The sequence below is a fragment of the Girardinichthys multiradiatus genome, chromosome 15, assembly GCF_021462225.1.
Source record: "Girardinichthys multiradiatus isolate DD_20200921_A chromosome 15, DD_fGirMul_XY1, whole genome shotgun sequence".
Lineage (NCBI taxonomy): Eukaryota > Metazoa > Chordata > Actinopteri > Cyprinodontiformes > Goodeidae > Girardinichthys > Girardinichthys multiradiatus.
In genome coordinates, this window is record NC_061808.1 from 3482844 (window position 1) to 3508284 (window position 25441).

The window sequence follows — 25441 nt, forward strand, 5'->3', positions numbered from 1 at the left end:
ATCTATCTATCTATCTATCTATCTATCTATCTATCTATCTATCTATCTATCTAAGTCCTCTGAGGTTACTAAGTGGGTTGCTTTTAAACAATTCCTTGAGTGTCAGAAATTGAGCTTCCTGCTGAACTAAATTGAGTTTCTGAACTGACAGATTGAATTTTTCATAAGTAGAACATTCAGCAAAGATCCAACTCTGCCCACCTCTGACTTTAACCTTCTGTGAGAGAATCAGATCCATTTGGCTGGTTAAAGTCAGATTTTAAGGAAAGTTTGTCTCATTAAAGCAGCAAAACAGAAAGCTCACAGATGGTGTCGTTCATCTCCAAGAAAACCTGGATGAAGGTAAGAAATAAAAGACGTTATTTCTGTTCTTAAACATACAAGTGTTCTCCTACACATGAACATCTGAGTCAGATCAGCTAATGCTTTCCTACTTTCTCCTGCGCAGCATCAAATCTTAAAAAAACATGTTCTTTCTATTCTGCAGATGTTATGAGGCTAAAATGTTTATTCTGAACACTAAACAGATTTTTGGTCATGTTGCAGACCTTTCCTTCAACATGCTTGCAATAAGAAAACCTGTTGTAAATCTGCACATTTAATCCCACAATGAATTATTGTGCACACAGAACCTGCTGGCTTTGTGAAACACACTCACCGACTCTTCATGCAGACTCCCAAAGGTCCATAAAATCACATCTGTTGCCTCTTTGGACAGTTTTATGTCTGAAAGTACCAGATTCATCAAAAACATGTTAGCATCCATATGAAGAGGGAGTCTGCAGCAGATCACAAAAGGGACATTATATATTCAGGAAAACAGAGTTTTCTACTTTTACCTTTGTTTCTGGGATGCTTTAGCTTTTTACATGGTTAATATTTAGTCACACTTTAATATTTATCAGAAAGTCGAATGTGAGAGATGGAAATAAAAAGATCCTGGACCGTGATGTGACAAGAGGTAGTAAACATTAGCCTTTGGCAGACAAAACCTGCTGCTTGTTTTGTTCTAGTTTGACCCTGGTGCAACAATTACGGACAACATGAAAGGTTTAACAGGTTTATTGAAAAATGTGCAGGAAAGAGGTTCCCTTGGTTCTCATTTGGGTTCTGGCTGATCACTGAGAAGAAAAGGTAAGTTTTTAAACTTCTGGTTTGCATAGCAGTGAGCCTCAATATAATGTTTTGATGTTTACCTGCTGAAACAAACCTGATCTGTCCACTGACTGTCTCCTCTAAAGGTCTGCTGTGGGATGTGGCTCCAAGCCTTTAAGTCTGGAAGATTGAAGATGGAGTCTCCATGGATCGCATTATTTAGCCAGCGCATCCCACAGACACTTACTGGTGGTCATATGCCTAAATCTCTTGCCAAAAATGATCTTTACACAGGCAGCAATCAAAACCCTCTTATACAGGTCCTTCTCAAAATATTAGCATATTGTGATAAAGTTCATTATTTTCCATAATGTCATGATGAAAATTTAACATTCATATATTTTAGATTCATTGCACACTAACTGAAATATTTCAGGTCTTTTATTGTCTTAATACGGATGATTTTGGCATACAGCTCATGAAAACCCAAAATTCCTATCTCACAAAATTAGCATATCATTAAAAGGGTCTCTAAACGAGTTATGAACCTAATCATCTGAATCTGAGGTCTTATGGAGGCCCAGGATGCTTCGATAGCGGCCTTTAGCTCATCCAGAGTGTTGGGTCTTGAGTCTCTCAACGTTCTCTTCACAATATCCCACAGATTCTCTATGGGGTTCAGGTCAGGAGAGTTAGCAGGCCAATTGAGCACAGTGATACCATGGTCAGTAAACCATTTACCAGTGGTTTTGGCACTGTGAGCAGGTACCAGGTCGTGCTGAAAAATGAAATCTTCATCTCCATAAAGCTTTTCAGCAGATGGAAGCATGAAGTGCTCCAACATCTCCTGATAGCTAGCTGCATTGACCCTGCCCTTGATAAAACACAGTGGACCAACACCAGCAGCTGACACGGCACCCCAGACCATCACTGACTGTGGGTACTTGACACTGGACTTCTGGCATTTTGGCATTTCCTTCTCCCCAGTCTTCCTCCAGACTCTGGCACCTTGATTTCCGAATGACATGCAGAATTTGCTTTCATCCGAAAAAAGTACTTTGGACCACTGAGCAACAGTCCAGTGCTGCTTCTCTGTAGCCCAGGTCTGGGGAATGCGGCACCTGTAGCCCATTTCCTGCACACGCCTGTGCACGGTGGCTCTGGATGTTTCTACTCCAGACTCAGTCCACTGCTTCCGCAGATCCCCCAAGGTCTGGAATCGGCCCTTCTCCACAATCTTCCTCAGGGTCCGGTCACCTCTTCTCGTTGTGCAGCATTTTCTGCCACACTTTTTCCTTCCCACAGACTTCCCACTGAGGTGCCTTGATACAGCACTCTGGGAACAGCCTATTCGTTCAGAAATGTCTTTCTGTGTCTTACCCTCTTGCTTGAGGGTGTCAATAGTGGCCTTCTGGACAGCAGTCAGGTCGGCAGTCTTACCCATGATTGGGGTTTTGAGTGATAACCAGGCTGGGAGTTTTAAAGGCCTCAGGAATCTTTTGCAGGTGTTTAGAGTTAACTCATTGATTCAGATGATTAGGTTCATAGCTCGTTTAGAGACCCTTTTAATGATATGCTAATTTTGTGAGATAGGAATTTTGGGTTTTCATGAGCTGTATGTCAAAATCATCCGTATTAAGACAATAAAAGACCTGAAATATTTCAGTTAGTGTGCAATGAATCTAAAATATATGAATGTTAAATTTTCATCATTACATTATGGAAAATAATGAACTTTATCACAATATGCTAATATTTTGAGAAGGACCTGTAATTGCTGACCAACCCCTTGGGGACCCCACATTTTAATGTTTTTAAATTTACCATGTCTTTATTTTGTTAGGATTTTACACATTGTTTTCTTTTCTTCATTTGAATGTTGACAGTAATAACTTTCTTTATAGAAATGGGCTGTGCAGTCCTCTCAAGGCTGCAGTTATACTGTTTCTTGTGCACCGTTCTTCTACAATACTTCTTTCTTCCACTCAACTTTCCAATAGGAGACAGGCTTGCATACAGCAGTGTTAACAGTCAACGTCTTTAGCAATGTGTTTTTGTGGCTAACCCTCCTTGTGCAATAGCAGTCTGCTGGACAGACAGCCATGACATCTTCTCCATGATTGTGTTGACCATAACATGGCCAAAACATAAAATTTCTGGCACAAATCCTTCCTTGTCTTATGTAATATTCAAATTAATATATTGAGTATATAACTCTGTGTATAACGCGTATAATCGAGCTTTTAATTGAATTACTGAAATAAATTGTGAGGATATTAAAATTTTTAATGATATCCTAAATTCATTTAGATGCACGTGGAAAATGATCTGTAGTTTCTGTCTGAATGAAGCGCACACAGCAGAAAGGGAGGTTGCTCTCCAACAGGTGCATCCTCCTCCTGCTGCTGCTCCTCCTCCTGCTGCTTCTCTTTACGCGCTCCGCTCTCTGTCCGTGCTCACTCTGCGGCTCAGACCTGCAGCCCTCAGATCAAGTGTTGGTCCAAACTTTTTCTCCATGGTCTCAGACTGATCCAGCCGGAACACCGAGCAGTTTTTACGCGCAGCAGCTCCTGCAGCTGGAGCTTTCCCTCCTCCTCATCATGGATGACGAGTTCCTCTCCAACCTCTCCCCGGCTCCTCCCGGAGACCCCGATGCTTTGACCCCCAACTCCACCTTGGAGCCCGGCTGGTGGGGGTCCTCTGATGGCGAGGAGACGGTGCACTTCGTGGTGCGCTGCGTCATGACCTCTGTCTACATCCTCATCATCACCGTGGGTCTGCTGGGCAACATCACGCTGGTGAAGATCTTCATCACCAACAGCGCCATGCGCAGCGTGCCCAACATTTTCATCTCCAGCCTGGCTGCGGGGGACCTGCTTCTGCTGGTCACCTGCGTGCCCGTGGACGCGTTCCGTTTCTTCTCCGAGGCGTGGGTGTTCGGCGAGGCGGCGTGCAAGCTCATCCCCGCTATCCAGCTCACCTCTGTCGGGGTGTCGGTGTTCACGCTCACGGCTCTCAGCGCGGACAGGTAGGATGGTCTGGTCCGACTCCGAAACAAGTTTATATCTGCTGGAAAAAACGGCTGATGTTCTGTTGTTTAAAAGAGAAAATCCACAGAAGTTACCTTCTTCCTTTTTGCACCCCTCTTATAGCCCCAAACATTCCAAATATTTTCTGTTTAACTCAAAGAACTGAAACGAGTATGTTGCAATTACAAATCTTATTTTCTAAAATAAGACAATAATAGAATGAGCCTTTAATTTACATTTCAGAAACGGTGATCAAGAGCATGAACATGTGGCTCAACAAGTTTTAGTTTTGTGGTTTTAAAGATTTCTTTGATAAAAAAAAAAAAAAAGAATCAGGTGCGAGTTTGAATTTATTTAGGATTTTTTTTTTCTGATGTACTCTGGCTCAAATTATTCCTATAATCCACAATACAAACATCTGTTTGCTGCTGGCAGTACTGCTACACTGTAAAAAGTGGTTAGAATAACAGACAGGCAGCTTGTAGACCTTAATGAGTTGTTGCAGCTGCTGATTGACAGGAAACACAGCAAGGGTTGTCAGGATTTTAACATGTTCATGAATGGAAATATGAAGAGATGATTGTTGTTCTCAGTCAGCTGGGTCCAAACTAAATATTCAGGTTGGGAAAGAGAATCTTCCACGTCGATCAAGGAGAACATAAAACATCAGGAAACATCAGGATGATCTGTCCACTGAGCAAAGAGCTCTGCAAAGTCAGGAAAGTCAGATCCACTCAATAACCTGTCAAAGCAAATTGATGGATGCTGTTGCTAATTGGGATTTATTTGGTTCATCATCCCAACATTTTACCCATATTGTTCAGCTGGTGAATCCACACAGTTTCTTTCATTTCTAATTATCTTTCTGCAGACAGAAAAAGCAGACACTGGTGGTTGTCCAGTATATTTTTTTTAGATTTCTTTTCAGTGAATTTTTCCAAAGTGATTTTTTATTGTCTACGCAGGAATCAACAGGTAGGCGCAGTCTAGTCATCCTGTGTTTTCACTACTGCTTGTCTGCATGTCAAGAGGCTTTTTCCATCAGACATCTGAAAACATTTTTTGCTGTTATGTCACCTGCAGCACTGCTGCTTTAAAGTAATATCTCGCTCAGTGAGTCTTTTTATTTCTTAAGAAGTGCTGACGTTGCCTCTTTTTAGATCCTGTTCTCTCTGGGCTGCTTTGACTTCTCTGTAATGCATTTTTGAGAAAATTATGAATTCAATTAGTCTTTATTTAAGGGTTGTACAAATAAATTAAAATTTTCTCTGTATAACACAGCCTCGTTGTGGAATAAAGACTCCATATCATCCTGAAAACACAGTAAAAATCTGTAAGCATGCATTTAAAGTGTTCCAACATGTTTTCAACGTTTTCATTGTATTTGTGCTCCTTGCAGAGCAAATTTGCCCCGGCACATGGAGATAACCAGCTTCTTTATATGGTATGCCTAAAATGCCAAGACAGAACATGTGAAAAAAATAGTGAAAGAGTCCCACAGCATGTTGTAGCCACTACCATGCTTGGCAGTTAGGACAGTGTTTTTAGGTTCGATAGCCTCACCTTGTTATCTCCAAACAAGATTCTTTTCATTGTGGAGACATCTGGATGACCCAACAAGATCTGTCAGACTGAGCTCAACCCCATTTATAATTCATGGACTATGATTAAAAGTCAGGTCTGTGCAAGGAAACCAACCAGTTTGACAAAACTCTATGAATTTCTTCAAGAGAAGTGGTCAAATATCCAAGAAGAATGATGCCAGAAGCTTGTTGTTGGCTACAGAAAGTGTGTGATTGAGGTGTGGCTTTTAGGGGACATTTAATCACATTTGTGTGTACTTTTAGCATGTATACAGATGTTTCTCCCAGTGTGGAATACAGATAATCTAAAGTAAATTCAATCATATACAAAATTCTAGTTCATACATCATTGCAGTTGCATGTTGTATAATGATTCCACCGTGGATAAAGTGTGGCTCGCCTAAAACATTAAATCTCCAAAATAATATGACACGTGTGCCTGTGATGCATAGATGGAGGTTTGATTTGGAACTGGAAGAATATCTGTGTGTTCTGGTTCTAGATCATCAGTGTTGACAGGGAGACCACAAATAAATCCACAAATTAAAAAAGAGATGCCAGAGATTTGTTTCTTCTTTACTTTATGGCTGTTTTTTTGATTCTTGTATCCTTTTTAAGCCTCTCCTGATGGATCAACCAATCTTGAGTTCATCATCTGATGCCTTTCTTAATTTTAAACGGCTTCAGCTTCTATACCTTTTATTGGTCTCATGCAGTGTTTTCATTCATTGATCTGTTGCTGTTTAAATCTGCATTGGCCAAAATACGGTGATGGACAAGAGATTTCCAAACCTGAGAATTTCATCTTCTGCTTAATTTAAGGTTTGCATGAATATGAAACATTTACAGAAAAGACGAGAAAGAAGCAAATTAGCTTTTTTTATGTTTTAACCTTTGCAGATTTCAGCTCTTTCTCTTTTCATTCATACCAAACATCCTTCACAGTTCTGTCACGTGTTCCTTTGTTCATCTGCTGGGATTCTTCACTGATTGGTGTGCAGTGAAATAAAAGAAATGATTGCACACAAGGTCTATGTCTATCTGAATTTCAGCACAAGGCTGAAAGCATCACAAACTGATTCAGAATCAGCTCAGGCAGCAGCTGCTGCATCCACTGGTTTTCTTGGTATCACCAAGCTCCTCGTTGTTCCCTCCAGCCTTCCTCCTGTTGCTCTGGCTCTGATTCTGATCCGTCTCCGGCTGCGACATGTTTACACCAGAAACCGTATGTCTGCATTGCGCAGTAATTCAGAAATTCATGTGAGCTTTCTTTTTTATGGAAGTAGCGCCTACAGTTTGATCTGCAGGTGTAAGGAACACACAGCCCGCTGGCAGATTTTCATGCAGCTGCTGCATAAGTTACAGCCAGAGCAGTGGGTTAATCTTGCATCAGTCTCACATACTTACAGAAATATTAGCAGAATTTTATTTAACTCTATTAATTTCATCTAAAGAATTCGATCAATTCCTGGGAGATATAATTATATTGTTCATTCAAGTGTTATAAAAAACGTTAGGGGATCAAATCTAAAGGGGTGTCAAACTCAAATATAAATTAAAAACTTGGACAAGGTCGCAGGCCACCCCTGATATTACCTGAAGGTTTTTCTTCTCTTCAGATAAAATGATAAACCTCTTCATTGGACATAAAATTACATTTTGTTCCAACATTGAATCAAGCAAATCCTAATATTATAAGCATATGTGAAATCACATGTCAAATAAAAGACATCTATTATATCAGCAAAGTATTGGGATTTGTAGTTTAAGTGATGCATTATACATCATACTGTGTCTATTTGTGGGTCAGCTCTGGAAAACATTTGGAATAATCTCAAATACTATTACTCTGCAGGCCGAATTTGGACCATAAGCCTAAGTTTAAAACCTATGATCCAATGAATTTGAATTAATCAAACCAGTAAATTCAATAAAAGTCCCAGCAGGACCCCCTTATCTTTGTTAAAAATGTTTTTCAGTCTTTAGGTCCCAGTGTGTTCAAAATAATCAAGGTTTTGCTGATTTCTGGTCAAGTTCCTCCTTATTTGATAATAAGCAGATTGTAATGGTTTGAGCTCTTTTGAATAAATCTACCACCTTTATGCAGATGATATTCACCTTTATATCTCCTTTTTTTTGCCTTTTTTATTGCCTTTTGTTGGTAAAAATGTATTTTTTACATATTTGCACAAACTGTCATTATGTCCTGACAGTAGAATATGAGGAAGATTATCTGTGAAAAAATCAAGCTCCTCTGGCTCCTCCCAGTGGTCCTACTGTCATTTGTAGAAATACACCTCCTCAGGTCAGAAACAACCAATCAGTGCTCACACCCCTCCCTCTCAAGCTCTAGATGCCATTGTGCTGCAGCTGTTCTAATGGCAGAAAACAACCTAATGTCACAGGAAAACTACCAATTTCTCGAGTGGCACATACTCAGAAAACAAAAAAAGGTAAACAGAAGAAAACCAATGACAAAAAGCAAGCTACACGTTCATTGCTAAGTTGAGTTCCATTGTGTCACGCTCTGAAGGTGAAATTGTTTTTCATGCATTCATTTTGTCATGTCTGGACCACTGTAATTTGCTTTTTACCCGTCTTAGTAACACTTCCTTGGATCGCTTACAGATGGTTCAAAATGATTGTGCTGAGCTTCCAGTCTAATAAATACATGCTTGTCACCCCTCTTCCAGCTTCAATGGTTGCCCATTATGTCTGGAATTCACAGATTTTGGTTTTTAGGGCTTTACATTGAGAGGTGCCAGCATTTATAGTTGATCTTTTGAATCCTTATACCCAGTAGGTCCTTGAGGTCCAGTGAGCAAAGCCTAACCCGCTAAGGCTAAAGTCAAAAGGAGACAGACCATTGGCTGCGGTGGCCCCAGACTCTGCAACTCTCTCCCCTTGAGCCTGAGAACTGTGGTCTCATTGGTCTCTTTTAAAAAGCAGCTTAAAACTGATCTATTTAAACTGGCATTTATGTAATGGTCCTGTCCTGACTGTCTTTCATTTTTGACATTTTATGTACACCTCTGCTTTATGTATTTTATACTATACTGTGAAGTACTATTGCAGCGAGATATGATGACCTGTAACGACAAGAAAAAACATCAGAGAACCTGTGTCAGTAGAAAGGAAAGAATGAAACAGACTGAAGGACCCAACACAGTTTCTTTCAGATCTAAAAGAAGAACTGTTGGTGGTGTTACTCACCTCTGGGTTTGTGAAGCTGCAGCAGAATAAATGTAGCACCCATCAGACTCAATGCAGACAGAGTTCTGATGCTTCTGGTGATAAATCACTGGGTAGAGCTCTCAGGTTTAACGAAGAGGTGGTGCTCATGTTTCTCAGCTGGACAGTGATCAGTTAGCGGGAGGAGATAAATGGTCTTAGCTGAACCGTCTCATTGCTTCAGCAAAAATCAGGTGGTATCTAAGGTGGGACTTCATGTTTTTAATGTGTCTGGAGGAAATAAATGGAAACTAACTAACCTTATTGGTCTTTCACATCATTGTAGAAGAATTTTGGTCTGACCTTCTTTCCATCGTTGCTTTAATTCATTGAGGTTTGCTGACATTTATTCATGCACAGTTCTACCGAGGTTCCATCAGATTATTTTAATCAGGTTGAGGTCTGGACTTTGACTAGGCCATGGTAACCCATTGATTATTCTGTTTTTCAGAGAATCTGTTGTAGATTTTCTGCTGTGTTTTGGATCATTGTTTTGTTCATGGCCCAGTTTTGGGTCAGGCTTCAGCTGCTTCACAGATGGTTTCACATTTCACTCCAGATTACTTTGGTATTCAGAGGAGCAGATGGTAGACTCAGGTACCCCCTGTAATATTCAAAAAGCCCATATCATCATACAGGGGTTGGACAATGAAACTGAAACACCTGGTTTTAGACCACAATCATTTATTAGTATGGTGTAGGGCCTCCTTTTGCGGCCAATACAGCGTCAATTCATCTTGGGAATGACATATACAAGTCCTGCACAGTGGTCAGAGGGATTTTAAGCCATTCTTCTTGCAGGATAGTGGTCAGGTCACTACGTGATACTGGTGGAGGAAAACGTTTCCTGACTCGCTCCTCCAAAACACCCCAAAGTGACTCAATAATATTTAGATCTGGTGACTGTGCAGGCCATGGGAGATGTTCAACTTCACTTTCATGTTCATCAAACCAATCTTTCACCAGTCTTGCTGTGTGTATTGGTGCATTGTCATCCTGATACACGGCACCGCCTTCAGGATACAATGTTTGAACCATTGGATGCACATGGTCCTCAAGAATGGTTCGGTAGTCCTTGGCAGTGATGCGCCCATCTAGCACAAGTATTGGGCCAAGGGAATGCCATGATATGGCAGCCCAAACCATCACTGATCCACCCCCATGCTTCACTCTGGGCATGCAACAGTCTGGGTGGTACGCTTCTTTGGGGCTTCTCCACACCGTAACTCTCCCGGATGTGGGGAAAACAGTAAAGGTGGACTCATCAGAGAACAATACATGTTTCACATTGTCCACAGCCCAAGATTTGCACTCCTTGAACCATTGAAACCGACGTTTGGCATTGGCATGATTGACCAAAGATTTGGCTATAGCAGCCCGGCCGTGTATATTGACCCTGTGGAGCTCCTGACGGACAGTTCTGGTGGAAACAGGAGAGTTGAGGTGCACATTTAATTCTGCCGTGATTTGGGCAGCCGTGGTTTTATGTTTTTTGGATACAATCCGGGTTAGCACCCGAACATCCCTTTCAGACAGCTTCCTCTTGCGTCCACAGTTAATCCTGTTGGATGTGGTTTGTCCTTCTTGGTGGTATGCTGACATTACCCTGGATACCGTGGCTCTTGATACATCACAAAGACTTGCTGTCTTGGTTACAGATGCGCCAGCAAGACGTGCACCAACAATTTGTCCTCTTTTGAACTCTGGTATGTCACCCATAATGTTGTGTGCATTTCAATATTTTGAGCAAAACTGTGCTCTTACCCTGCTAATTGAACCTTCACACTCTGCTCTTACTGGTGCAATGTGCAATCAATGAAGACTGGCTACCAGGCTGGTCCAATTTAGCCATGAAACCTCACACACTAAAATGACAGGTGTTTCAGTTTCATTGTCCAACCCCTGTACATCCACCATCATGCTTGACCGGTATAAGGTGTTGGGTTTCTATAAACATAGTGCTTTGCAATATTTCCAAACATCTCTACTTTATCAGTCTAAAAGTCCTTGTTTCTCAGGTCTTGTGGTTCATTCAGACGCAGCGCTGCAAACTGAAGTCAGGCTACCATTTTCTTTTTAGAGAGAAGAAGCTTTCCCCTTCAATCTTTTTCAATCAGCATTCATGACATATAACATGTTTATTTGTTTATTTGACTTAAACCACTTTAGACAGCCTAAATCATCACACCTCCACCACCATGCTTGTCACTTAGTGTGAGGCTGCACATTAAAGCCAAAACCCTTTCACACAGGCCAGACTTCTAAAGTGTTTTTAGACTTTTTAAACTTGCGAATTAGTTTTAAAACATGCAAATAAAGCAGCGAACATCCCTCTTTATTCTCACACACACTTTTATCATCTCTTTACCTTCTGCTGATTGAAGCGCTCCTCTCTGCATGTTGGAGCTCACTAATGAATGGCAGAGAAAATCTGGAATCAAATCAGCAGAGGCGGCTAATGAATCATATTATCTGAGTTCAAGGGGTGTAAATCACATTCACAGTGACGTGTAGGTCACTGTTGCCAGGCCTGATTATTGTAACTGACTCTGGGCCCGTTCGTCTGGAAAAATCACTCAGGGATATATTTGGACTTTGGAGATGCTGCTTATTAAACACATTTTTTAAAAGACCTCAAACTCGAACAGAACTGACTTCCTTCAGATGTCTTTTTTGCTCATAACTAAAAGGACCAAGGTTCACCTGGTTACTGGAAATGTTAAATAGACCTTCATACTATGATCCCTTAATGGAAATATATCAATCCATATTACTGTGCACAAATAATCCACCCCTGTCATAATGTGGGTTTCTGTTGGACCAATACGCGGGGAAGAACTCGTGAAGCTCGAAGTTTGCAGGTAAGACGACACTGTATTGCTCATGGCTGGACACGGACAGAGTACTAGGCGAGCACACAAGCACAAACAACACATAAGGAACCAGCGGGGAACAAAGGAAACAAACGGGCTTAAATACATAACTGAACAGCAGGGGGAACCAATGACACACGTGACCAGACAATCAGGGGGAAACACAGAACAGGTGTGGGTTCGGGGTGCAGTGAGACAGAAAACAAAGGACTAGACCAGGTAATTTAACAAAAACACAAACTCAAGAACTCAAAACACAAGCAGGTATGACAGCCTCATAATCTGTCAAACATGTATCAAAAATCAGTTCTGAAGGATGATTCTCATCTCGGAGAATGTTTCAATCAAATATTTAAAAACAAAGAGACTCTGGATTTCTCTCAAAAATAAGATTCATTTCATGAATCAAATTTATTTGATTGAGTCAAGGACTATATAAACAACTGCTTACACTAAAGTCTGATTTATGTAAGTAAAAAAATTAAATCCAACGCTAATTCTAACACCTACAGTTATAATTATGAGGGAAGTTGTTTCTGTATAAGAAATAATGTTCTGGCCCAGCTCTGTTTTGGATTAGTTTGGATCACTCTGGAGCTGAATGGGATAGAATGGACCAGAGAGATAGTCTTTAGAAAGTCGCTGAGCAATACTGAATGAGCCCATTGGGGGTGTTCTGGAAAACCAAGACAAAACCTTATAAGAACTAAATATCAAAATTAAGCAAAAACAGCAAAAATATTCTTTAAAGCAAAATGTTACATGTGGATCAGGCTGGAATGGTTCTTTGGATCAGGTCCAGGATCGGTAGGTCTGTTACGTCTGCTTTTCTTGAGAGCTTTTAGTGATGTTATCATCTTCATAAGATGGTGAAATAGTTAATCTCTTAGGTTTGTACTTTAAGATTCTGTCAAGTCTGGAAATGTCTGGAATGTGAGTATTCCCCACTTCTGGATAGGTCTGGAAATAGAAAATATAGAAATATATTTGTGTTTCCAGACTTTATTTCTTATTTTCTTGTCCGTCCATCTTTCTGTCTGTCTCTTAGATCCCAACAGTTCTCATTCACACCTTCACTTGACCCTGTTTGTCACCTGATGGAGTAGATCAGTGCACCCTGCAGGGAATGTTGGTGTGCTTTCTCTTCTAAAACATTTCTTTGTTTTCTTTGCTAAATCCCACACAGACTTGACCTTGGATTAAAAGCCAGCAGGAACCCTGACCATGTGCGATTTCACAGCAGGCTGCTGAAATAAGACGAGTGTCCAGAGCTAAATATTTCATTGAGAATTAGGACGTTAATTGCTAATCAAGGCAGTGTTTCATGCTTCAGAATCTGTCATTGGTTATTAATGATCAGTCAGCACTCAGACAGTCTAATCACTGATCAGCAGTAATGACATGACGGTCAGACAGGAGATGACATCTTTCACGGTGGAGTGAAAGCAGAAGCAACCCACGGAGCACGCTCAGTGTAAACCACTGTGCATCGTAAATGTCTGTCGCGTGAATTGTTGAATCTGCCTAACAGGCTGCTGAGAGCATCAATTAAAAACACCGACAGCAGAGAGGGACGGAGGACAGACAGGAGAGGATTTACAACCGGCCGGACGGTCGGTCGGATGGATCAGTTCCGATCGGATAATCAATGTAGACGGGAGGCAGGGAGCTCTGCAGTAAAATTATCCAGTGTAGTGTGAAAATATAATTCCCTCCTATGTTTAACCTTTTTCTTTCGGTCCATTAAGTCAGCTGGATTTGTCCTGCGGGAAACTCAACAGAGATAGAGAGGAGCAGAGACAAATCTTCCCACATCTGTTGAGACTTTTTCCATCAAGAACCTTTAAGTAAAAGAACCTGATTATGACTAATTTAATCATCACCTCCGTCAGCTGCGTCTGTCAGAACAATGGATCCTGCAGTGTCCTTTTCACACAGCAGCTTTGGTTATTTCATCTCGGCGTCCTTGTCTTCTCTGCCTGTGAACCAAACATTACACTCAACATGTTTTCAGACATCTGCAAGCTGAGAGAGAGCTGGAGGAGTCACCAAACATCTTCAACCAGCAGATTTGACCTTTCACCTACTATTACTGCTTTCCTCCAGGTTGCTTCCAAATGTCTTCATTAGAGCTTTTGAATCAAGCCAAAATAGCATCTGTTTCCGTTTGACACTTATTCTAAGAATTAAAAGGTTGTTGTCTGCATTAATTTTTCACAACATTTGTGTCACTACCAGAACCTTTGACCCAGACTAGAAATGTGAACCTGCAGTGACAGAGTGCAGCAGTTTTACTACTACTTATGGCATATACCCTCCATTTTGTCCCAGAAGACTCTGCTCAGCATTAGGTTTAATACGATGAGATGATTAATGCTGAAGGGGAGCAGTGAGTCAGTGCTGCTGATATACAATATTTATGTGCATCTCATTGGAAAACATTGAATATGTCAAATCTCTGAAGGCTCGCCTGAATTTTAATGATGTCACAGGGAAAAACGAGTGGCTCAGGTTTCCAGTTGTGGTAATTATTTAAAGCTCCATCATCTGTTTTAAGAAATGAATTACTAAGATTTTTAATCTTTGACATTTACAACTAGGCAGGAATTAAAATGAAGACATACGGGTCTTATAAAAGGAAATGTTGGTAGAAATGGAAAGCTTTTAATGTCAGCTGGAAATCTACCATGTTATCAGAAGCAACTATTTTATCAATACATTTTATGACAGCTTAATTGGATTTTAGTGAAATAAGACCTCTCTTTTTGACAGCAGGCTCTTTTTTAGATTGGTAAACAACTTTGCACCACAATTCAATGTAACTATGGACACAAATGATCATAAATGACTATACAAAATCTATATTTACTATATGTACTGTATATTTCTGTTCATTTTGATAATTCTGGCTCACACCTTACAAAGAGCCAAAATTCAGTTTCCCAAAAACTTCAAATAGTAATAAATAAATAAATAAATAAGGATTTTTTTTCAATAGAATTATTTATTTATTGTAAGGCATTTCCATGTACTGGGGTTGCATGACCTCATACCTTTTTAAAGTCAAGTAATGAAATATAATGAAAGTCGAGTCGACTTGGACTCTTTGCTGAAGTGCAGGAGGGAAGGCTTTACAGCAGCTGACAGGCTTTATTACCTATATTCAAAGTAAACAGTGAGAAAAGACAGCCTAGACAGAAGTATGCAGAATAAAAAGTAAACAGCAAAGCACTGGTAGTGCACATGTTGGCTCTTACTGCAAATAAGTAACACAAATACAATAACCATAAAAACACAACCTGAACTCCTATTAGGCTGCAAAACTGAAAAAAACAAAATGTGCCAGTGTCAGAATGGCTCATAAAATAAAACATTATTCTGGACCTTTTCAGCAGCAGAGGAGCAGGGTGCTGATATCCTGGACAGCTGATTCCAAGTGTTTATTGAAATTAATAACGTTGACCACAATTGTGCATGTTGGGACATTATAAACTAAACGTATTTTAAGCTGATCACCCTTGACACAGGGTACAGATAAATTCAGCACACCCACCTGTTGCTCCAGTCGGCTCTCCGGCGTTGTGCAGAATGCTGCTCAGGCAGCCTCTCTCTGCCTCTGTGGGATGAACTGAAGATGTTTAAAGCGGAGATCTAACATGTAGGCGACGACAGGGATAGACTCTGTCAGAATGCGGTTTGAACCGTGTTGCCAGATGTTGTCAGACACTGTTTTTAAAAGATTGTAAAGCTGCCAGGGCAGATGCTTTAACACAGGGTGGTGCTGATGCTGAAAATCAGATGGATCACGTGATCGCAACTAGTCACTGTAAGTACTAGAATCAACTGGTCTAATAGTCGACTAGTTGGTGCAACCCCAACCATGTGCTGTACAGAAGACGCCTTCAATATTTGGTTGGGGCTCCTTTTGCATGAATTACCGAATCAGTGCATCGTGGCATGGAGGCAATCAGCCTGTGGTCCTGCTGAGGTGTTCAGGAAGCCCATGTTGGCCTCTTGAAAACAGCCCACATATTCTCTTTCGGGTTTCGGTCAGGCCAGTTTACTAGTGAGACCAGGGCTGGGTCCGAGTTAAAATGTCTAAATTAAAGCAGGCATTGGTAATTATTGACAGTGTGGGTCAGTACCAGGTCCTTTCAGAAAATGAAATCAACACGTCCATTAAGCTTCACAGCAGAAGGAAGCAGATATTGCTCTAAAATTTCCTGGTAGATGGCTTCTCTGGACATGGACCAACCACTAAGTGACAGTGCAGCTCCTTTTCTCCTTAGCCCAGGTAAGAAGCTTCTGACTTTGTCTCTGATTCACCAGGAATGTGACCGTTGTAACTCAAATCCTGGATAAGTCTGTGTGTGGTGACTCTGGAAGCACTGACTATTGCACCTTGTACTTGTACTTTCTCCTTCCACTAAATGTTTCATTATTATGTTTGGATACAGCATTTTGTGAACAGCCAGCTTCTCTAGCAGTGATCCTTTTGTGGCTTAACCCGTTTCTGGTGGGTGTCAGTGGCTCTCTGGGGAACTGCTGTCAAATGTGGAGATTTCCCATGATTATGTAAAGCATAACAGAACATATCTGCAGTATTTTATTTGTTCTTATGTAATATTCAGATTTCCTACAAAAACAAATCTTGGGATTTCTACAGCTGTCAGCCATAATCCTCACAATTAGTAGAAATAAACACTTGGAAATGTTACTGTATGTCATGCATGTTTATGAGTTTGACTTTTTGAATTAAATGACTGAAATAAATAATGAACCAAAACTTTTCAATGATATTCTAATTGATTGAGCTCCAGCTGTAAATAACTGAAATATAACCACGTCAGTTTAGGTTGGTGTTTAGCAGCTCTGGGACTGCCCTTGTTTTCCAACTATAGGCTCTCTAATTCAGCGCCTCGTAGGGCACAGCAGACTTTAGACAGTTATTTACTGTGGGTTTTTTTGTTTTTATACCAATCATTGGAATATATGTTAAATATTAACATATATTCAGACATTTAATGCATCCAACGGCAAAAAGAAATATAAGAATATAAGAAAATAAGAGAATAAAGTCAACCTCAGAAGCAATGATTCAACAAATGAACAAGTCACATAATTATTTACAGCAAAATTTATAATACATTTTATTTTGTATTTCTTTTATTTATAAATGCAGTTTTAACTAACAAAAAACTAATATAATTCTGTGTTCTGGCTTTTATAAATGAAGAGCATTTATTCTACTGATGTCAATAGGAATGGTATTTATATGCACAATTTTAAAACAACTGAGCTGTTTTATACTCAAAGCTAGATTCAACAAAAAAGCAGTAAAAGCAATAAAACGTTACGATAAATATGTATAATAAAACAAGACAACAGACTAATTTGACGTATTTGTATCATTCTTGTGTTCCCTTTCCGTTTCATTTAAATATGAGATAAAATTACAGAACAAGTTCAGCTTATATCTTGTTTTTCAGGTTTTTTTTTTTAACTGACTAGACCTCTTTGCATTTTTAATGTAGTTATTTTTTATATATGGAACCAGTGTTGCCATTTGTTCATCAGAGTGAGCTATTTGTACTCTGATGCGGGGTCGGACCACACACATATCTTGGGATGAAGGAAATACAGGACCTGGCATGCATGTCTGGAGTAAAGGTCAGAGCATTATGTGTCACCCTGGAAGGCAGATGAACACTTCAGACTGTTCATATACATAGATTCCAGATAAATCCACCTCCTGACCTTTACACGAAAACTCAAAGGAACATCAGCGGGTTCATTTTGATTAAGAAGGTACTAATAAAAAAGTGGCAATGGTTTTATGCCTCAAAGAAAGTTACATTAAAATTCCAGAGAAAACGGTTTTCTTCAATATAACAAGAAGAAGCGCATGTCTAGATAGACCCAATTATAGATCTGAGAGGTTGCGTGGTAGGCTTGTATTGGTGGAGATCCTTTAAATGGGAAGGTTTCCTGGCACTGGTGTTTCAGCATTGTCCTGTTAATGGCAGGCTTGAGCAAAGTAGCGACATGTCTAAGCAACCGCTTATAAGCTGCTCATTCATCCATCCATCCAGTTTCTATGCCCGCGTCTTCCATACAGGGTCGCAGGGGAGGTGGTGTCTATCTCCAGCAGTCTACGGGTGAGAGGCAGGCTCCACCCTGGACAGGTCACCAGTCCATCGCAGGGCAACACAGAGACATACAGGACAAACAACCATGCACACACCTATTCACACCTAAGGGCAATTTAGATTGACCAATTAACCCAGCAGTCATGTCTTTGGACTGTGGGAGGAAGCTAGAGTACCTGGAGAAAACCCATGCATGCACTGGGAGAACATGCAAACTCCATGCAGAAAGACCCCCAGCCAGGAGTCAAACCCAGACCTTCTTGCTGCAAGGCAACAGTGCTACCAATGTGCAGCCCCCACCTGCTCATTCATTTAGATTAAATTACGTTTATTTATATGGTGTGTAGCAATCCCAATGAATGCCATCTGAAAGCACTTTACATGGCAAACAGATCTAATTCATAACCAGACACAAATAAATCCATTACAATCACTTAGAGATTCATACATACATTCTAACATGATTCCAGTTCTAACACAATACAGTCATGTTTAGATTATAATGCCAACTGGCAAAGTTATCTAAGCCCAGATCTCTCATTGGCAGAGAAGGCAGTTAGAAAATACTCAAAGGTTATAATAAAAGTTATACAAAAACAGCTTGCAGCAGAACTCTCCTGTCTGTATAATACACTGACCAGATGTAGACACCAAACCTCCCACTGACATACATTAAACATGTTCCGCAGGTCCTGCAAAAACAGGTACGACAATTTCACCAAACTAACAGTGTGTGAAGAAATATTGTCTGGAAACTGGGCTCAGGGGAACTGCACGGCCTACATGTAGCCTATAATACAACATATCATTAATGAAATATCAGGATGTTGTTCTCCTGACAGCTTTAATATCTTCTCTTCATTTTATTTCACTTCATAGAGGGCTGTTTACATTGTTGTGAATGTATTTCTAAATGAAATATAAAAGCTCGGGCCTCATATGATAATGTCAGATGTAAGGATTCCCAAACCCTAATTCACACTCTGTTTTGACCAAAACCTGAGCAAATAAATCCTTTATCCCTTATTGATGACTTCATGATCAAATGGTCTTTATGGAACATTTCACAGTGCTGTCAGAAAGACCATTTTTAAGGAAAAACTCTAGTTAATTGCTTTATTAGTTAAAGGTGTTGGAAGGATGATGGTCATGGAATTAAAAGGACATTTTTCTACCTCCTCTTGAAAAAGTCCATCTGAAACGTAACACTCATCATTTCTGTGTGTGATGAACAATCTCCTGTTTAAAATCCCTGGAGCTGCCTTTTCTTGCAGGAAGATGATTATATCAGCTGAAATAAAACAGTTCCCTGTTTGGTGTTAGAGCTGCAGGACCTTCTGTCCCTCCTTCAAGCCAATTTTGCTTAGCGCAGGCATAATTGTCATCCATCTGAAACACCATAACACCAGCCTAACGGCAAACTCATTTCCAGATTGCACAACTATGAGTTGTCAACCAGCTGTGCTTCTGACCCTGAAGGTCCCCAGTGAGCCCCTAACGAGTCTAAAGGTCACTAACGAGCCCTGAACGCCTCCTGACTCGCCTGAAGGTCCTTGATGAGGACAACAAGCTTAATGGATATATGGCATGGTGATTTGACCGGCTATTTGAAGCTAAATCACTTCTCATCAATATCAGAGACAGAGATGCCCTGTCGAGCTGAGGTTTTCTCAGAACTGATCACTGCTGGAAGACCAAAGCTTTTCCTCTGGATTTTGTTTGCGAGGAGTCATTTATAGCCGGGATAGAAACATATTTTCATGTTGTTCTCTTGGCAGACTTTTATGCAAGCAGTTACAGACACAGGGAGAAAGTTTGAAAGGTTTATTTGTAAAGAATAGTTGGAATCCTGAGGTTTCTGGTTTGGAGAATAATTTAAGATTAAAGTCTGGTAGATGATTACGTGAAGAAAGTTAATAGATAACAATGTGAATATTCAAAGTCGGCTTTTGGAAAAGAGTGGAGGTCCTATAGGAGAATGAATCGATCCACGAGGCTGCGGCTGGCAGGTGGTGCCGCTTGGTAGTCTGATAGTTTGTCTCTTGATTTCTCCAGAAGAAGCTGCAGCAGAACAGTGCCGTTGGATGGTGGACAGGCAGGCAAGGGTGAGGTAAGCAGCAGGTAGTCAGAGCAGTTGGAGAACGGAGGAGCCATGAGAGAATTGGAGGAAGAAGCCCAGTAAAATTTCTCCAGTGACTTGGGAACGAAGAGGCTGAATACTGGAGAGGGTTTCAGAAGCGGCCTTGGAAACTGATTCGGAGCTTAAACATTGAAACATCAAAAGTAAAACTCTCAATGGAGCTGGCCAGATTACCACACTGAGGTGTAGAACAGTCTGGTGTCCTTCTCCCAGAGTTCACTCCTCTGTAATCACCTGCTGATTAGCTGTGATGATCAGCAGCTGCTGGGACACACCTGCCAGTCACAACCTGCAGGGAGGAGGAGAGAGAGGCACGCATACACCAACCAGCTGTGAGCCTACGTGGATCCAACACATATTTCAACACATCATTTATGTGCTTATTTGTTTTGATTTCTTGGTATTTGTGGATGACGGGTTGCAGTCAGCATCTGTTGCACAATTTGATGTCAAGAACCTCACTAGAAAATATTTCCTGAGAAAAATGTGGAGATGTTCAGTACCTATTTTCCCCAACTGTTTTGCAAATCACATAATTAAACAAGTTGTTACTTTCTGAGACAGAAAACAGAGAGGCATCATTGAAGATCATTCCATCCTGATACACAGAAATAAAGGTTCCTGCAGTCAATGAAAGATGGAAAACTGGCAGGGAAAGGGAATCTAAGCTGAGGCCAAAGGAAAGAAAGCATTTCTTCCCACCTTTGTATGTGAAATCGATTTTTCTCTCAGCTTTCTGCCGCTAAAGTGTCAACACAAGACTTCTGATAAGAGAACAAAAAATAGTCTGCTTTTTGGAGTGATGGGTTGTAATGACAGGAAATGGCTTATTCAGAAAGATAAAAGGAGGTCAGGAGGGAGGATGGCAAGGAGAGAATCTGGAGAGGAAAACAAAACTACCAAGAAATGGACTGGACAGATTTTCAGTGCAGGGAAAACTACAGGTTAAATAAACTGTTGGTGCAAAACTCACCTGGTTGCTGTGGTTTTATTTGCTTCATTTGCTAAATAATGGTCACAGGTTAAAGGTGAGGTGTCTGAAGCACTGATCGCGATAGACGTCATTTTTCCAGTCATGTTGCTTTATTGACTCAAAATTGATTAAAAACGGAATTTGTTTTGCCAAAATTTTTTGCTAACAACTACCTTTAAATCAGATTTCACCTGGAGTTGATGCTCACCAATGAGAAGCTGTCAAGACACAAAAACTGAACCTTAAAACAGTGTCTGCCTTCCACACTTACGGCCCACTTAATTAGGTACATGTTTTCAACAGGCTGTTAACACAAACAGGGAATCAGCCAATTACATGGCAGCTGAATAGTGTTTTAGGCATGTAGACATCCTTCTCATTCCCGTCACGCCGGTCAACTCTTATGAAATATGACAGAATATAACTTCAAATCAAACTAATATTGGAGTTAGACAACCACACTTCCTTGCAGTTTACTGTGAGGATTATAAACATGTAAATTCTCAGGTTATCAAACATCCCCAAGGAGGGTACAGATTGATGATGCGAAACACCCTATGGAAGAGTCAAAGCTGCACCATTGGTGTTTGATGGATGAGGACACCTTCTCTAATTAATGTTTGTTTCACGTTTAAAAGAAAAAAAAAAAAACACATCTTGAAGAAACAAGAACAGGAGTTCAGTTACCTTCTGCTCGAGGAGTTGGAGCTTTTATTGGTTGTAGATGACCACAACCAACTGAAATGTCTTTCCAATCACAAACATGTGAACTGCACTGTCTTTTAAAAAGATAGAGCAAAGTCTGGTACTCATTACTTTAACTAGAAACGCCTGCTTTAGGTTGTAAAATAAGGTCAGATACCTAATTTGATGGACTCGTGTCAGACTTGTTGAAAATATGCAAAGTGACTCAGACTATGAAGTGACTCGTCTTTATTCTCTGCTTTTTTTCTGGTGGATTAGAGAAACTATCAAATAGATGCGTTTTTAAAATATTTGTCAAGTCAAAAATGGCAAAGATCTTAATGTTAAGTTTCAAGTTCCAACAACCCTGAAAATCCATTCTTTTGTTACTGTCAGGATCTACCATTTTGTTCTTTGTTTTTGTTCACTTTGCCTTTAAAGATTTTCTCTGTTCCTTTGATTAGTAGTTTACTTGGTTTAGTTTATATTTGCTTAGATTCTTGTGCTTGTTTACATGTTCTTAGATTTAGTTCTCTCTAGAGTTACTATTTCTGTTTAGCTTATGTTTAATGTTTCTATTGGTTTAATAGTTGTGTTTATTGATTCCTTCTGTTTACTTTGTTCTGTCTTTCCTCTTTGCTAGTAGTTCCTCCTCTTGTCCTTAGATCCCCTTCAGTTATTATTTACTCAGTGTCCATTTCCCTTTTATATTAGTAATTCTCCCCAGCCTTATTTCTAGTATAGTTCTCCGTATTAGTCTCTAGTGTTTAAGTTCCTTCCAACAGGTTATAGTTTATAGTTATTTGTTTCCTCACTAGACTTAGTTCCACTTATTGTTCATGTTTTAGTTTATAGTAATTCTAGGTCTTCGCTTCCCTGCTCTTCCTTATCAGATAATGTTATCCTTTAATTCAAGTTTCCCTTTGGTTTTCTTATAGATTAGTTCCCTCGTGTCCCTGTGTTTCCTAGTTCTTGTTGCCATAGTAACCATTCATTCCTTCAGTCTCCACAGCCAGTTCCCACACCTGCTTCCACTTCTCTTCTGATTAACCTAGCTTCTCCTTCATTGGTCCACTCTCCTTCTCTCCCTGCTTATATACCCGGTTCCTCTAATTATTATTCGCTGGTTCCTCATTTCATGTATATCATGTTTGCCACGTCTCTGCCTGAGCTCTTTGGATTGTGCTTCTTGTGAATTCTCTTCTCTGAATCTCCTACAACGTTGAAAGTGCTGATCTCCGAGCCTTAATTAAAGAAGATCTGTTTTCAATATGCTGAACCCAAGCGACTGTTTGCATTTTGGTCCAAAACAACCTCAGACTGTGATAGTTACTGACTGTTCATTATTTTCATCTCAACGACTCTATTCAATCTTTTCTCACAGCTCTATTACATTTGTACTCTATATTTGATGTGCCATGTTCTGTTTTACCTCAATAAGCAGTAAAAGTTTTTTTTATTCCTCAAAGTGAAACTGTCAAACCTTGAAGATCCATAATATTTATTGCACAGAAACTCCACTGAGGCTCTTTGGCATCTTTCATCTTCTACATCGAAGGGCTGATTCATTCATCAACAGCATCTGTGGGTCTACAAGGTTAAAGCATATTAAATTCTCCACATGCCATAACTGGCAGTCCAATTCCCATCTGCAAATATGCCAAATTGTTTCTTAAACGGAATCCAAACTTGTAAGGCAGGTTGTTTTTAGAATATGTACAGTTAAATTTCAGCTTTCCTTTAATTAACAGGAATTTCAGTGGAAGATACAGCATGCTGAAAGGGCTAAGATGAGCCGCGGGTGATGCTCACGCCTTTAGGAAGTCTCTGAATGAAGCCTTTGTGGTCGCTCGACGACTCACAGATTGCGCTTTTAGACATTGTGTCACATCTGCTGGAGGAGCTCCAGGTTCAGAAACTCACTTAAATTTCCTCTGTGGAGCAAATTAACCCACTGCTTTAAGGAGCACATTGAAAAAGTTAGGTATGCTGCTTCATGATGGGGGACAGTAAATCAATATAAGTGCAAAGAAACTGTCAGTTAATGGCAGACATGGATGTAAAATCTTTTTCAGTTACTCTGCCTCATTTGGAGCAAAAATATCTGTAGTCTGTAGCGACCTGGGACACCTATGTGGGGAAAAACATTGAACTGATTTAAAAACTAAGCTCTTCAAACAAAGACTCTACAGAGCAAAATATCATCAATGATTGAAGAAATTCAGAGAAATATCAGGAAGCAGCCGAAGCTGCACAGTCGTGACCTCTTCTCTCAGACCGAACAGCATCACCGACTGAAAAGGATTTTTAAAAACAAGAGCCTGGTGCACAACTTTGAATATATTGAACAATACCTAAATTATACATACAAACTCAAATGTATACATACACCCTCACTATGATTTGGTTAAATGTCTCTTAGCAAGTTGCATGTTGATCACAGGCTTTTTGCATCCATCAACAAGCTTCTGGGATGATTCTGGCTGATATTTGGACACTCTTCTTGGCATAATTGGTAGAGTTCATTTAAACTGTCTCGGCTTTTAATCATGGTCCAACATTTTTTCAACAGGGCTGAGATCGGAGCTTTGGGAATGTCATTCCAGAGGCTTCATGTTAGCTTGTTTTACCCATTCCAAAACCAGTTTGGGTGAAGGTTTGGGATCATTGTCCTGCTGCAACTGGTACTTTTTAAAAGTTGCACTCGTCTCACCTAAACAGTTCTCTCCTATAGAGAGAAATGTGTCAGGATGTTCAGGAACAGCCCAGGAACCACCAAGACTGAGCACTCATGAACTGGAAGATGGAACGCCAGTAGCAGTAGCCACTGTGAAGTTCAATCAACATGAACATAAAGAGCCCTTATTTAAAGACTAATATATGTGGCCACAATAAAAAGAACAATATTTGAATGAATCAAAGTGGAACCTGAGACCACTGTACCACCTGTAAAAGCAGGGTGGTGGCAGCATCATGCTTTGGGGTTTTAGTTTGTATATATAATTTTATACTAAATTCTTGTTTTTAAAAATGTGTTGAAGTTATATATTCATGTAACATCAGACCAACCTGGAATAGGAACAGGTCAAATGTCCCATGAAAAGTCCAATATAAATTTTACATTTATTCAGATGATGAATGGATAAAAAACCTCTGACAAATGACATAAGCTATGCATTTAAATGTACATTTAGACTCATGCCTGTGCAAAGACCCACTGATGCAAGTTATGCAAAATTTATTACAAGGTGGACAAATTGATTCATGTTTTTTTTTTTAAAGTCAAGTTCTTGCTACATGTTTCTACACTTAAGTTCCAACTAATACGCAGGGTTCAGATAAACACAAAGCTAAACCTCTAACGCAGAGTGAATAATGTTCGGATAAACAGGTTGAAAAGCGATCTGGTTTTTAGGTTGGAAGGTCTGTAACAATACAAAGTGATGCAATCACCCTGTTATTGCAAATATTTCATCAGATTCAGATAAATGACACCAACTGTGGAGCAGAGGTGCAACATGCAGGCAGTTTTTCAGCAAGAAATGAATCCTCTGGGACTCTATCACACAGCTGTGAGGTACACCTATAAAGCCATTAGTTTTTATTGGACTTTAAATGTTTAGTTTTTCCTTTAGGAGTTCAGAGTGTTCTCTTCTTCTTGCTTGCAGCTGCTGCACACTGTCT

The 25441-nt window shown here is 40.0% G+C and overlaps 1 protein-coding gene across 1 annotated transcript in view; it reads left to right on the forward strand.

The window, feature by feature from the left end:
• The first annotated feature begins 3558 nt into the window (after positions 1 to 3558).
• nmbr (neuromedin B receptor) overlaps positions 3559 to 25441 on the forward strand; it is a 66870-nt gene continuing 44987 nt past the window's right edge. The window contains exon 1 of the mRNA XM_047387404.1: positions 3559 to 4123. Coding sequence (XP_047243360.1) covers positions 3696 to 4123 — 428 coding nt within the window. The 5' untranslated portion in view covers positions 3559 to 3695. The remainder of the gene's footprint in view (positions 4124 to 25441) is intronic.